Genomic DNA, 14,988 nt, shown 5'->3' with positions numbered 1-14,988 from the left:
GTAGAGATGAGGTCTCGCCAAGTTGCCCAGGTGGGTCTCGAACCCGCGGGTTTAGGCAATTCACTCACCTCAGCCTCCCAAAGCGCGGGATTACGGGCTGAGCCACTAAGCCCAGCCAGGTCTGGGTTTTAATGAATGTATTTTTGAAAGTAGCTAGGCAACAAATAAAGAAGAAAGAAAATAATAATCATAATGTTATGATTTTCCACACCACTGCAGAATTTACCAAAAGAAATCAGGCAATGTTTTTCAAAGTGGAATACACATCAGCATTCAACTGCTGTTAAGCATTCATAATAAGCATAAAGTTCTCAGGAAACACATAGAATCTGTGCACATTTCAGAAATTTTCTATGGTTGTAAATTTTATGGGGAATTTAATTGGACCCTGAACATTTATCATAATACTATAAGAAAGGGATTGGCAGTAGTGGGACACTGCCAGGGGAGGGGGAGAACATAACATCAGTAAGGGTACCCACACTTTTACATATGTGTGTATGATGACCACATATGTACCTAACCCTCATTTGTTCCCCACATTTTAAAATAAAATAACTATTAAAAAATTTATGAGGAATTTAATGTAGAAACCAGAGGAAATTACTGTAAATTCACTACAGTACAAAAAAAAGCACTCAAAACACATCTTGTTGATTCTCAATATTCCACAAAGTCATCATTAATATCATCAGTGCAGGAAAAATGGGTAAAAGAAATGTCTGACTTAGAAACACATATATTGTGTTACTGAAGTGTATAGTAGAGGTGAAAAATGAACAATCTTTAGTTTTTCCTCATGACAAAAATACAATATATTGAATATTTCAGTAAGAAAGTTTTATTTTTTTAATTTAATTTTTTTTTTTTTGAGTTGGAGTCTCACTCCGTCACCCAGGCTGGAGAGCAGCGACACACTCACAGCCACCCCAGCGTCGACCTGCTGGGCTCTGGTGAACCTTCTGCCTCAGGCTTCCAAGTAGCCGGAACTACAGGTGCACACTATCACGCCTGGCTAATTTTTTATTTATTATAGAGACAAAGTCTCACCAAATTGCCCAGGCAGGTCTCGAACCCGCGGGCTCAGTCTATCCACTCGCCTCGACCTCCCAAAGTGCTGAGCCACTGAGCCCCGCCGAGAACGTTTTAGATGTGTAAGAAATAAACTCACCATACTTGGAAGTTTGTGAACGATTTAAGACCATGAAAGACTTAGGACACTGAGAAAGTATAAATGGATGTATCCCTAATGGCCAGAAAGAGTTACTGCACTTTAAAAGAAACTAAATGTACTTTATGAATTTGCTAGCAATCTCAAGTGTAGTTACAAGCCACTCTATAAAAGTTTACTAAATTTTTCATTTATATTTTCCACTGAGTTAGATTTCTCCCCTCTAGATAAACAGATAAATTGGTATCAGATGCTCTACACAAAACTGCTGGATGGTCAATGAGAAAAAAATTAAAAGCAGGAATAGAGTATCACAGTTGATAGACTAAATGAGAAAATGATATGGTGTATTAACAAAGTACTTTTTAAGTTGTTTAAAATATATATTATATACAAAATATTCTATATAATATATAAATGGTTAAATGAAGGTGTGAGGTAAGATGACTGAGTTGCTGGTGTTTACCACGAATATATACATTTTGATGTCTGCTTTATAAATTCTAAATACACATAGTTTATCTATACTAAGGCATATTTTGCTCCGAGCTCAGAGAATATTTGATGCGAACTCACCTGAATAAATGCTTGACTGTCTTTAGAAACTACTGAATCACCCGAAGGCAGGAGAGGCTCGCTTTTCCCACAGCTCTCCTGGCTGATGGGCATGTCCGCGTAGTTGGGCTGGGGGAAGAGCAGGTGGCTCTTGCGCGAGTCCGCGGTGACCGACACCTCGTGGGAATAGGTCCGCAGGAAGGCCCGCACCCCGTCCACGCCCACAAAGTGCGAGGCGGGCACGCCCACCAGCCCGCCGCCGGAAGCCTGGAGCTGGCGCGACTTGTGCCAGCGCCGCAGCCGGAGCGCCAGCAGCACGATGACGAAGGCCAGGAAGACGCAGGAGACCGCGGCCACCGCCACCACCAGGTACAGCGTGATGTCTGACGTTTCGGAGTCGGCGGGAGACTCTAGACTGTCCAGATCGGCCAGGACTTCAGGGATCCTGTCGGCCACGGCCACGGTGAGCGTGACGGTGGCCGAGAGAGGGGGCTGGCCGTGGTCCTGGACGGCCACCACGAGGCTCTGCTTGAGCGCGTCTCTGTCCAGCAGGGCCCGCGCCGTGCGCACCTCGCCCGTGTGCAGCCCCACCGCGAAGAGCCCGGGCTCGCTGGCCTTGAGCAGGCGGTAGGACAGCCAGGCGTTCTGGCCCGAGTCTCTGTCCACCGCCACCACCTTGGTCACCAGGTAGCCGGGCTCTGCGGAGCGGGGTGCTAGCTCCACACCCGTGGAACCGTCGGTGGGGAGGGCGGGGTACAGGATCTCGGGTGCATTGTCGTTCTGGTCCAGCACGAACAGGCTCAGGGACACGTTGCTGCTGAGGGGCGGGTCGCCGCTGTCACGCGCCATCACTTGCAACTGCAGGTCTCGGAACTGCTCGTAGTCGAAGGACTGCAGAGCGTACAGGACGCCGGTGTCCGAGTTGATGGAGACGTAGGAGGACACGGGCGCTCCGAGAAGTGTTTTCTCGGCCAGGGAGTAAATGACCTGGGAGTTCTCCTGACTGTCGGGGTCGTGGGCGGTCACGGAGGCCAGGGAAGCACCCCTGGGGTTGTTCTCTGGGATATAAGTCGAGTAGGCGGCCTGAGGAAAAACGGGTGGGTTGTCGTTGATGTCTGCCACGTTCAGCGAAATGTGAGTTTCCGTGGACAGGGGCGGGGTTCCCCGGTCCGTGGCGGTCACCGTGATGTTGTAGCTAGGAACCTGTTCCCTGTCTAAGACTGTGTCTGTGACTAAACTATAGTAATTTGCATAAGATCTTTCTAATTTAAAGGGCAGACTTCCTTGGATGAAACAGATCACCTGTCCATTTTCCCCGGAATCTTGGTCATTTACATTTAAAAGGGCAATTAGAGTTCCTCTGGGAGAGTTTTCGGGAACGGAGCGGGTGAGAGAGGTGACGACGACTTCAGGGGCGTTGTCGTTCACGTCCAGGACAGTGATCAGGACTTTGGCCCGTGCAGAATATCCCGCGTTATCCATCGCTTGCACTTCCATCTCGTAGAAGCCTGACTCCTCGTGGTTCAACTCCCCTATGGTCGATATGGCCCCTAAATCACCATCGAGCTCGAAAACCTGGGCTGCCTTGTCGTCCACGTACCGGAAGGAATATCTCAGTTCCGCATTGGCGCCCTCGTCCGGGTCCGTGGCGTTCACCAAGAGCAGACGAGTGCCCACGGCCACGTTCTCCGGGACGCTCACGCGGTACTCGGACTGAGCAAAGGCGGGGGCGTTGTCGTTCGCATCGAGGACCGTCACGCGGATGCGCGCGGTGCCTGTGCGTACCGGGTCGCCTCCGTCCGAGGCCGTGAGCGCCAGGTGGTGAGCCGCCTCTTCCTCGCGGTCCAGGGCGCGCTCCAGCACCAGCTCCGGGTATTTGTTCCCGTCCACCCCGCTTTGCACGTCCAGGGAGAAGTGACTATTCGGGCTGAGCCCGTAGCTCTGGAGAGAGTTCTTTCCGATATCTGGATCCCAAGCGTGGGGAAGAGGGAACCGCATTCCAGTGGCCGCGTGTTCGCTCACTTTTATTTCTAATTCACTTTCACGGAAGTAGGGCGCATTATCGTTAATGTCCCTCACCTCTACTTCCACCCCGTAGAGTTTCACTTTATCCTCCATCAGAATCTCTAGATTTAGTTGACACTTGATGGCCCCCATGCAGAGCTTCTCCCGGTCTATCCTGCCCGCGGTGACCAAGCTGCCGCCTCGCGGGTTCAGAGCGAAGAGCTGCGACCTACCTCTGGAGACGATGCGGACTCCGCGCCCCGCCAGCTCCCGGGGCTCCAGCCCCAGGTCCTTGGAGATGTTGCCCACGAAGGAGCCTTTCTCCAGCTCCTCGGGAACGGAATAGCGTATCTGAGTGCACCCGGTCTCCCACAGGATCCCCAGAAGGACTTCCAGCAAGACCAGCCCTTTGCAGTCTCCACGCAGTCGCGCAGGAATCATCATCACTTTCCTCCAGGATTATTTCCAATCCTGCCCTTGACCGCCGAAGTCGGGATCAGTTCTTCAGCCCCCAGGCTCGGACAGTTCGGGAACCAGAGCCCCTCCGTTCAGTTTCCTCACAGTCCCAGAGATGGTGCGTTTCCAGCTGTCTGCTTTGTGCTCTAGGCGCTTGCAAGGCGAGCAGGATCTCTGCTCTTCTCTCCCTGATTGGTGAACAGCGGCGCTCAGAGTCCTAACCAATTACTGCACAATCTTGAACTCCGGGAAAGGATTTTTGGTTTATATTTATACCTTAAATAGCTCCATCTACTGTTCTTCAAAAACAGATGGAAATCCACAGCATTCGCTTTTGTAGAAACTTCAAGAAGCTTCTGTGTATTTCTCCAAAAGTGTTCATACAGAGCCACGTTCTTGAAATTATTTTCTGTAGCTGTCTATGTATTCTAATGTTCCCAGTGAGTTTTTAAACGAATTTGAAGTTTCTATAAAAAGTAATTTTAGCCTTATAATTTTAGTGCATCTGCTTTGAGATTACTCTTCCCCCTGTACACACCCCATTATAGAGGAATGTCTCCCTAGGAGTTTCTGTTTTGAGAAACCATAAAATAGAATAATGTAAACTTTTTGGCACAGCTATAATTTGAGGCAAGCATTTTTTCAATAGATTTCCTCAACTTGACTGAATGGAAAAAATGACTTTATCAGGTTGTTAACATTTAACACTTAAAAACTAAAATTTCACAATATGGAAACCTAAAAATGAAAAATGTGATTGTGTACGTTATCTGAATCACTCCTGGCATGAAGTCAAGTGAAGAAAAAACATGAAAATTTTTAGCAAAATGAAAGCATTCCAACTTGCATTGACTGGAAATAATGATAGTGCTCCACATTACATTAATACATTATATTTCAAAAAAGCTTTAGCAAAACTTAGTAAAAGAAAATTAGTAAACCAAAGACTATCATAAACTTACCTTTTCTTGGGCAACTAACCTAATTCTAGTTACTGAGAATTACTGATAACGCATTCAGAAACCCATCAAAATATAGGAAAAGAATCCTCCCTAAGAAATAACTGGCTACTGTACTTTCAAGAGTGTAAATACTTATACTCTGAGGATAAGTAAGTTTGATAGTTATAAAATAAAACAATATCCTTAAAACTTAAATCTGCAGAGAAAAGATCAGACAAAATCGAGCTTACTCAGAGAGATTACAAGAATTGCTAGTAAATGTACCTGAATATTATCGTTAAATCATTGCTATGTCCTTATTTTTTTTTAAGCCTTTTCTCAGCTGGGCATGGTGGCATGTGCCTGTGGTCTCAGCTACTCTGGAGACTGAAATGGGAGGATCATCAGCATCATCCAGTCTGGGCAACATAGTGAGACCAATCTCTTTTTTAAAAAAATCCTTTTCTCATGCATTTTCCTCTCAATTTATAGTTAACAGATTAAAGAAAAAGCCTTATACATAAGATACTGATGTCTCAAGAAACACTCACAGAAGGAAAAAATTTACACTTCAATTAGTAATATTTCAATGAAGCAGTATCATAATACCCACTTCTCACAGTAGCTTGCGTGTGTTTATAAAGAATATCTTGGGTGAAATTGTCAAAATATTTCAAAATATTTGAAGGCTAATAATGAAATTACTGGCCCACACAGAAAGGAGCAGAAAATATTGAGAGTGGGCAAACACTCCTGAAAGCAATGCGAGACATGTTTAAGATTTTCTTGCCAAAATATTGGTTTGGAAATTAAACCAAACCATTTGCAAATGAAAGACATTCATTAAAACTCACGTGAGTAGGAGCAACAGAGTCAGAGCTTGTCTTGTTTTTCTCTTCAGTGAAACTTACTACCAAAGAAGCTTCATTAGAAAGATCTTGTGGGGGGACCATTTCTGGAGTCATGGTGAGAAAATTAAACTTTGTTTTCTGAGAATTGGCAACATACAGATTGTAGGAATAAGGCAAAGTTCCTTCACTGTAGTTGAGAGAAACCCCTGGTCTAGTCTTAGAACAGAGACCAGGCTGAAAGCAGTCCCAGGCAGAGGGGCTGGAGGAGCGTCGCAGGCGCAGGGCGATGGCCAGAATCACAGCGAGGAGGAAGAGCACAGAGACCAAGGCCAAGGCCACCACCAGGTAAAACTGCAGCTCCGCCTGGGAGTCAGAGGGCACAGGACCATCACCGAGGTCCGGCAGGACCTCTTGCAGACTGTCTGCGAAGACCAGGTGCAGCGTGGCGGTGGCCGAGAGGGGCGGCTGTCCTCCGTCACGCACCGCGACCAGCAGGCGCTGACGGGCCGCGTCCCTGTCGCCCAAAGCGCGCGCCGTGCGCACCTCGCCCGTGCGCAGCCCCAGGCTGAAGAGCCCGGGCTCGCTGGCCTGCAGCACGTGGTAGGACAGCCAGGCGTTGTGTCCCGAGTCGGCGTCCACCGCCACCACCTTGGTGACCAGGTAGCCGGGCTCCGCGGCGCGCGGCACCGTGTCGAAGAGCGCGGAGCCGTCGGGCCCCAGCGCGGGGTACAGCACCCGCGGCGCGTTGTCGTTGCGGTCGCCCACCAGCACGCGCAGGCTCACGTGGGCGCCCAGCGCGGGCGAGCCCTGGTCGCGGGCCTGCAGCGTCAGCTCGAAGGCGCGCAGCTGCTCGTGGTCGAAGGCGCGCTGCGCGAACACCACGCCGCTCTGCGCGCTCACCGACACGTAGGACGACAGCGACCCGGGCTCCAGGTCGCTGGCCACGATCGAGTAGGAGACTTGGCCGTTGGGCCCCAAGTCCGGGTCCGAGGCGCTGACCTGCGCGATGGAGGCGCCAGGTGGGTTGTTTTCGGCCACGTCGACCACGTAGGATGCCTGTTGGAAAACCGGAGCGTTGTCGTTGACGTCGCCGATGTGCAGGGTGACGGTTATGCTAGAGGAGAGAGGCGGCTTGCCCCGGTCTGTGGCTATGATAGTGACGTTGTACTCTGGAGTCTGCTCTCGATCCAGGATCCCGTCTGTTACTAGTTTGTAGTAATTATTGGCGGAAGATTCAATTCTAAAAGGAACATTTTCTTTTATGAAGCATGTGACCTCTCCGTTTTCTCCCGAATCTTTATCATGTGTTTTGAACAGAGCGATCACAGTCCCGGATTCTGCGTCCTCAGTTAAGGAACTGGACACCGAAGTAAAAGTCACCTCAGGGGCATTGTCGTTCTCGTCTAGAATTTCTAGTATAATTTTACACTCGCTGGTCATGCCTCCACCGTCTCTCGCTTCTATGTTCATGGTGTAACTGCTACTGATTTCAAAGTCTAGATAGTCTTTGGATTTAATCTCTCCATTTCGACGGTCTAGCATAAACCTATTTCCAGTAGCATCTCGTCGCGATTTGAAAGAGTAGGTGATCTCTGCATTGACACCCTCATCCTGGTCGGTGGCTGTCACCGTTAGCACAGAGGTGCCCGGGGGCATGTTCTCTCTAAGGCTGACTTTGTACAGATCCTGGCTGAACACTGGGGCATTATCATTGGCGTCAGTGACCTCGATTTGAATTGTAACAGTGCCAGTTAGGGCAGGTTTGCCTCCGTCCACCGCTGTCAGGACCAGGAGATGGGAGCTCTGTTGTTCTCGGTCCAGGGACTTCTCCAGCACCAATTCTGGGGCATTCTTGCCTTCAGTCTTGCCCTTCATCATCAGAGAGAAATGCTCACTAGGGCTGAGTTGGTAACTCTGGAGAGAGTGAGGCCCTACGTCTGCGTCTGTAGCAGATTCCAGGCCAAACCGAGTGCCTGGAATTGCAAATTCGTTGATTTGTAAAATGATGCTATTGTGGGGGAAATGAGGTGGGTTATCATTGATATCTTCTATCATCACGTTGATGTGAAAAACATTTAGAGGATTTTCTGCCACAATCTCTAAAGGCACGATGCATAGAGGCTTTGGGGGACAGAGCGACTCCCGATCCACTCTGTCATTCACAAGTATGTTTCCATTCTCCGTGTTCACGGTGAAGTATTGCTTCTCTGCACTAACTCTGAGGTTGCGCGCCAATAAATCCCGGACATGCAGCCCCAGATCCTCGGCGAGGTTCCCCACCACCGAGCCCCTGGCCATTTCTTCTGGTATAGAGTAGCGGATCTGCTCCGGGAGCGCCGCGCAGAACAAAGGCTGCAGGAGGAGAAAGAGTACTTGCCGCCGCCGCCGCGTCCCGCTTGTCTGCTTCGCCCTATTCGCCATCCTTTTCGTGCGTTGCTGCAGCCTCCGGAGTTAAGAAAAATGTTTCACCAGCTTCTTTTACTGCCACGCGTAGAAAGCTCGGTGCTCCCAGTGTGAAGGCATCCTGATCTGTATGGAATCAGACTTGCCGAGCAGAAAGCTCCGGGCTACTCTCCTTTCCGACTTGCTTCTGTGACTGCGCAGAATATCCCCGGGTAGATCCCAGACTCCGGCTCGCGCAGCACGTTGGCCAACAGCGGCGCTCTGAGTCGATTTAGAAAACTGCAGCAGAAGCCTTTGCAAATTCAATGGGGTCTAGAATTCCAACAAAGACATTGCACTAATGCATAGGGAACCGGGCACTTTTTGGGTTTGAATGTGTCTATTACTGGTGTTTACTACCAAAGAGGGTTCCTTAAAGATGAGATCCTATAGAAGAACCATTATCTCAGCAAAAAGAGGTTAAAAGTTTGTCTTTTCCCAATAAGAGGCAATGCATATATTGGAAGAACCAGGCAAAGTCTTCTCTCCAGATGCAGAACAAAGACCATGTGGGAAAATAGCCCCACCAAGTGGCATGGGGAAAATTTGACAGTCATGAAATGGTACAGTATTATTTTCAATCTGATGTGCAGATATTTTTTCCTCCTACTTTTATCAGAAGAAATTGGAGGAACACAATGCTATATTGAGGCACACTCAAGATAAAGATGGCCAATGCCATAAAAATCTTCCTTGTTACTTATAATAGAGATTTTGGAAAAAGATTATTAGGTGTTTTACATTTTTGTCTAAAATATAATATAAAGGTATAGCCTAGTAGGTTGCCATAGGAATTTAATAACATGAAATGTGAGGTTTTTTTTATTTTTATCTCCTATTTAACTGGACCATATATTGCACCTTAACAGAACATTATCACTACCCTTTAATCGAAATAACCTTTTTAATATCAAGTTTCAAAGCCAATCCTTTCTTTTTGTTCTCCACAATCTTGGTTGTAGGTCCCTAAAATATGGAGCAATTTCTCTTTCTCACATACCGCATATCCTTTTTAATACATCTACTTCCAGGTCAAATGCAATGCCTTACATCTTTTCTTGTCAGTTTGGAATTCTATAAGGATAAATCCTATCCCTAGATATTCAAAGCACTCTAAAATTTTTCTTGACTTCAAGATAAATTCAGGCATCTGTTAGAGGACTTCCCTTTCCTATAGTGAAATTCTTCTTGCCCAAGCACTAGATACTCAGTTTACAGTTAATTACATTAAAGTCAATTCCTAAATGAGAAATGTAACCTCGAAAGGGAATATAAATGTGCAAATAATTTGGGCCAAATGTCTAGAAATGATGGGAGTGTGTTTAGCTGAATTGATGATGGGAATGATTCCTACGGACCAAAAGGCCTAGATAAGTCTCCTTTCCTTATTTGGCTTTCCTAGACAATACTTCAGATGTGTCACTAGGTTACTATCAAGGCTTCAGGAAGAAGTTAGTCTGAATACAAGAATTGAATGCACTATTAGCAATACAAAACGAGCTTACAGAAGAAACACGGGAGGAACCCATGACTCCTAGGTATACTGAAAATAAAAAAAATACCCAGAGAAATACTAGCTAGATCAGTCTCATAAAGTATAAATGCCAACCTCCAATCGTTTATACTCACAAACGTTTCTATATGAATACAATAGAAAAAAAGTCACCATTTTTAGCAGATTTGAGAATAGCTTTTTGAGAAGCATGGAATCAAAATTAAGTTATTCATGTATGTGAATTTACTACATTAAAAAAAACTTCCACACATACACACATAGACACTAAAGTAAAAGAATAAAAGGAAATAGTACCAGTACAACAATTATTTCTTCAGGACAATCTAATGACTTCATTGTAGTAATGGAAAAGATATCTAGAAATTAGGAAAAATGTGATCTATATTTCCTCTCCCAAGGAAGTCCAGTAATAAAACCAGTCAATATGTCTGTTTTGATGGATAAAGAAATGAAACAAAGCTGAAATAGTCAACAGTATCTAAACATATTACATATTAGAATTAAAATGGAATAGTTTCATACTCAGAGAAAAACTTATGCGCATGCATGTGTGTTGTGTGTACAGACAGATGAGAAAAAAACTAGATAAAACATGCAATTAAATCAACAGGGTCAAAATTGAACACTGGAAGTAATAGCGAATAATGATGGAATATAACCATAAATCAGTGGAGACATGGCAAAATTGAAATAGGGAAATAAGTGTTTGTGAATCACTAACCTTATCAAAATATATATTATATACTGATGGCCTCATACACTGATAATAGAAAAATAATACTAAAATTGAACTTAATGCACAGCAAGCCAAGATAGTGGAACTGGTCCCTGGAAATCAAAAGAAAACACGACAGGACTAAAAAATGACTTTCAAAAAACATTCTGAAAGATGACGGTAATCTTATGAAAGGTAAACGACACCAACTCTCACCTCTTGCTCTAAATATGTGTGACTAGATAATCCCACCCCCACGAAAGTTTTCATAACAGGAATTTTTTGAAGCGCCCCTCGAAAGACTTGTGCCAAGACACGAGCAATTGTAAGGCAGCGAAATAAATCTCACCTGATTACTTGTCGGGTCATATTTGTCTAAAACAGTAGCAGAGTCTTCAGCTATCAAGAGAGGCTCGCTTTTCCCACAGCTCTCCTGGCTGATGAGCATGTCCGCGTAGTTGGGCTGGGGGAAGAGCAGGTGGCTCTTGCGCGAGTCCGCGGTGACCGACACCTCGTGGGAATAGGTCTGCAGGAAGGCCCGCACCCCGTCCACGCCCACAAAGTGCGAGGCGGGCACGCCCACCAGCCCGCCGCCGGAAGCCTGGAGCTGGCGCGACTTGTGCCAGCGCCGCAGCCGGAGCGCCAGCAGCACGATGACGAAGGCCAGGAAGACGCAGGAGACCGCGGCCACCGCCACCACCAGGTACAGCGTGATGTCTGACGTTTCGGAGTCGGCGGGAGACTCTAGACTGTCCAGATCGGCCAGGACTTCAGGGATCCTGTCGGCCACGGCCACGGTGAGCGTGACGGTGGCCGAGAGAGGGGGCTGGCCGTGGTCCTGGACGGCCACCACGAGGCTCTGCTTGAGCGCGTCTCTGTCCAGCAGGGCCCGCGCCGTGCGCACCTCGCCCGTGTGCAGCCCCACCGCGAAGAGCCCGGGCTCGCTGGCCTTGAGCAGGCGGTAGGACAGCCAGGCGTTCTGGCCCGAGTCTCTGTCCACCGCCACCACCTTGGTCACCAGGTAGCCGGGCTCTGCGGAGCGGGGCGCCAGCTCCACACCCGTGGAACCGTCGGTGGGGAGGGCGGGGTACAGGATCTCGGGTGCATTGTCGTTCTGGTCCAGCACGAACAGGCTCAGGGACACGTTGCTGCTGAGGGGCGGGTCGCCGCTGTCACGCGCCATCACTTGCAACTGCAGGTCTCGGAACTGCTCGTAGTCGAAGGATTGCAGTGCATACAGGACGCCAGTTTCGGAGTTAATAGAGACATAGGAGGATAGAGGCACTCCCTGGATGGTGTCCTCAGTCAGAGAGTAAGTAACCTGGGCGTTCTCTTTGCTGTCTGGGTCGAGGGCAGTCACTGCGAAAATGGAGGCACCTCTGGGGTTGTTTTCAGGAATGTAGGCGGAGTATGAGGAGGGAGGAAAAGCAGGAGGGTTGTCATTGTCATCTGCCACATTCAGCGAGATATGAGTTTCTGTAGACAAGGGTGGACTCCCCTGGTCTGTGGCTGCCAACGTTATATTGTAGCTCTGGATCTGCTCCCTGTCCAGCACTCTGCTTGTTATCAATTTGTAATAATTTCCATAAGTCTTTTCTAATTTAAAAGGCAGGTGGCTAGGAATGAAACAGGAGACCTGACCATTTTCTCCAGAATCTTGATCTTGCACATTTAGGAGAGCAATAACTGTTCCTGGAGGAGAATTTTCCAGAATTGAATTGGTAGAAGAGGTGATAGTTATTTCCGGAGCATTATCATTCACATCCACAACCGTGATCAGTATCTTAGCAGTGGTGAAGAGACCTCCGCCATCTTGGCCTTGAATGTCCATCTCATAGAATCTGTATTTTTCAAAATCCAGAGGCCCCCTTACTAGAACTTCTCCAGTTTGAGAATCCAAGTGGAATATTTCAGAAGCTTTGCTTTCCATATTCCGGAATGCATACATCACTTCGCCGTTAACTCCCTCATCTAGATCTGTTGCATTTACCACTAGCACCCGAGTTCCGGAGCTGAGGTTTTCTGGAACACTCACTCGATATACAGGCTGTGTAAACTTTGGGCTGTGGTCATTTACGTCGAGGACCACCACACGAATGGGAACAGTGCCCTTGCGGATGGGATCTCCTCCATCTAAAGCTGTGAGGAGAAGGAGGTGAGCAACCTCTTTCTCTCGATCCAGGCTTCCCTCCAGCATTAGCTCGGGATTCTTGGCCCCATCAGTTCCGCCTCGTACTTGCAAGGAAAAGAGACCATTAGGGCTGAGCTGGTAGCTCTGGAGGGAGTTCACGCCCACATCTGGATCCCTAGCACTAGGAAGGGCAAATCGCGACCCAGGAGTTGCGTGCTCACTGACTTTTATCTCCACTTCCTCTTCCTGGAAGCTGGGAGCGTTATCGTTCACATCCATTATTTCCACCTCCACTCCGTAAATCTTTAAGGTGTCTTCCACAAGAATCTCCATATTAAAAAAACAGGAGGACGCCGTCTCACAGAGCTCCTCCCGGTCTATCCTACCCGCTGTGACCAAGCTGCCGCCTCGCGGATTCAGAGCGAAAAGCCGCGTCTTGCCTCTGGAGAGGATGCGCACTCCGCGCTCCGCCAGCTCCCGGGGCTCCAGCCCCAGGTCCTTGGAGATGTTGCCCACAAAGGAGCCTTTGTCGGTCTCTTCGGACACCGAGTAGCGGATCTGCCCGGCCCCGAACCTCCGCAGCGTCCCCAGGAAAATGCACAGCAGCACCATCCCGCTGCGGTCCAGGCGCTGTGGCCGATTCGCCATAGCAAGGTCTAAGCCGGTATTCCGCGGTTTCTTGAGCCGGTCTGTTCCGAATCGGCTTATGTATCGATGAAGTCCCAGGCTGTCCGCATCCAAAATACGTTAGAAAGCGAAGGAACGTACGCTTAAGTTTCCCTCATCAGGATCTGTGAGTATCCATCTCATTCCGCTTTGTGTGGTAGAGGCGGGGGAGGGAGGGACTCGATAGCTCGCCGCTTCCCCTTCCCTGATTGGTGAGCAGCGGCGCCTAGAGCCCAATATTATTATTGCAACGACTAAGAAAAACTGAAGTGATGGTTCCCTAAGAAATTATTAATATGACACTCACGGCTCCGTGAATCACACGTGTAAGTAAGGCTTACAATAGTTGTGCACAATGTGATGTTAAAAGTTTACCAAGAACACTTATGAAAGGGGTAATTATTAAAGAGATTTGCTTGATTTTAAAGTTTTCAAAATACTATTGGAACTGGAAACTTGCCAGTTAGAGTTGGTTCCAATTGATTTTTAGTCACTGAAAGGGGCGGCACTTCTGGATGTGGAACTAACAAGGGCCTGACAACATCACCAGGTAGGATGCCTGACTATAATTCTTACCAGTGTTTCTTTATTGAGTGAAATAAAAGAGAAACATTTGAGAAAATTTGAATAGCATTAGGAATTTCATTTAAAATACCATGATATAAAATATAACTGCATTCTATATTTTAACCAAAAGGTATTTTATTTCGTAAAAAATCTGCCTGAGTATTCCCATATACGTAGTTTGCCTTAAAACGCCTTTGAATAGTAGGAGAATTGAAGCATTTTAAACTTTTATCTTAACATCACAGTCTTAAATTTGACCTAGATTTATTTGAGGAACTCTAGGAAGAGATTATCTAGAATCTTAAAATAACATCCTTATATTGGGATTATTGGTATATCGGGATATAAAAAGCAGTTTGAATATTTACCTGTTTGAAAGTCTTCTTATCTTCTTCAACGTTAGAAGTTAAAATGCTAGCCAATAGCGCTGAAGAGTTATCTTTGTTGAGATTATTTTGTGTGGCTGGACAATGACCAACAGATGTGAGAAAGTTAAATTCCGAATTCGCTTGATCCCCAGGCACACACAAATTATAGGCATAGGGCAATGTTCCATCACTGTAGTTGGGGGGAACTACAGGTCCAGGTTTGGAGCAGAGAAGCGACCCAAAGCAGCTCCCGGCAGTAGGGCTGAAAGACTGTCGCAGGCGAAAGGCGATGGCCAAAATCACCGCGAGGAGGAAGAGCACAGAGATCAAGGCCAAGGCCACCACCAGGTAAAACTGCAGCTCCGCCTGGGAGTCAGAGGGCACAGGACCATCACCGAGGTCCGGCAGGACCTCTTGCAGACTGTCTGCGAAGACCAGGTGCAGCGTGGCGGTGGCCGAGAGGGGCGGCTGTCCTCCGTCACGCACCGCGACCAGCAGGCGCTGACGGGCCGCGTCCCTGTCGCCCAAAGCGCGCGCCGTGCGCACCTCGCCCGTGCGCAGCCCCAGGCTGAAGAGCCCGGGCTCGCTGGCCTGCAGCACGTGGT

At 47.7% G+C, this 14,988-nt stretch overlaps 3 protein-coding genes across 3 annotated transcripts in view; all 3 read right to left on the bottom strand.

Moving 5' to 3' along the window:
- Positions 1-4,340, bottom strand: part of LOC103269876 (protocadherin gamma-C5) — an 83,891-nt gene extending 79,551 nt beyond the window's left edge. Inside the window, exon 1 of the mRNA XM_008067426.1 lies at positions 1,748-4,340. Coding sequence (XP_008065617.1) covers positions 1,748-4,174 — 2,427 coding nt within the window. The 5' untranslated portion in view covers positions 4,175-4,340. The remainder of the gene's footprint in view (positions 1-1,747) is intronic.
- The window catches only part of LOC103269902 (protocadherin gamma-B7), a 12,553-nt gene continuing 1,791 nt past the window's right edge, over positions 4,227-14,988 (bottom strand). The window contains exons 2-3 of the mRNA XM_021717289.1: positions 5,982-6,911; positions 4,227-4,403 (exon numbers count right to left, since the gene is read on the bottom strand). Coding sequence (XP_021572964.1) covers positions 4,227-4,403; positions 5,982-6,911 — 1,107 coding nt within the window. The remainder of the gene's footprint in view (positions 4,404-5,981; positions 6,912-14,988) is intronic.
- Positions 10,586-13,678, bottom strand: LOC110596489 (protocadherin gamma-A11-like). Its single transcript, XM_021717277.1, has one exon. It carries the CDS (start codon positions 13,428-13,430, stop codon positions 10,890-10,892), a length of 2,541 nt encoding a protein of 846 aa, XP_021572952.1. The 5' UTR covers positions 13,431-13,678; the 3' UTR covers positions 10,586-10,889.

The sequence above is a fragment of the Carlito syrichta genome, unplaced genomic scaffold (assembly GCF_000164805.1).
Source record: "Carlito syrichta isolate Samal-C Ts95f unplaced genomic scaffold, Tarsius_syrichta-2.0.1 Scaffold309624, whole genome shotgun sequence".
In the NCBI taxonomy this organism is placed as follows: domain Eukaryota; kingdom Metazoa; phylum Chordata; class Mammalia; order Primates; family Tarsiidae; genus Carlito; species Carlito syrichta.
This window is presented reverse-complemented; position numbering and strand designations above follow the sequence as displayed.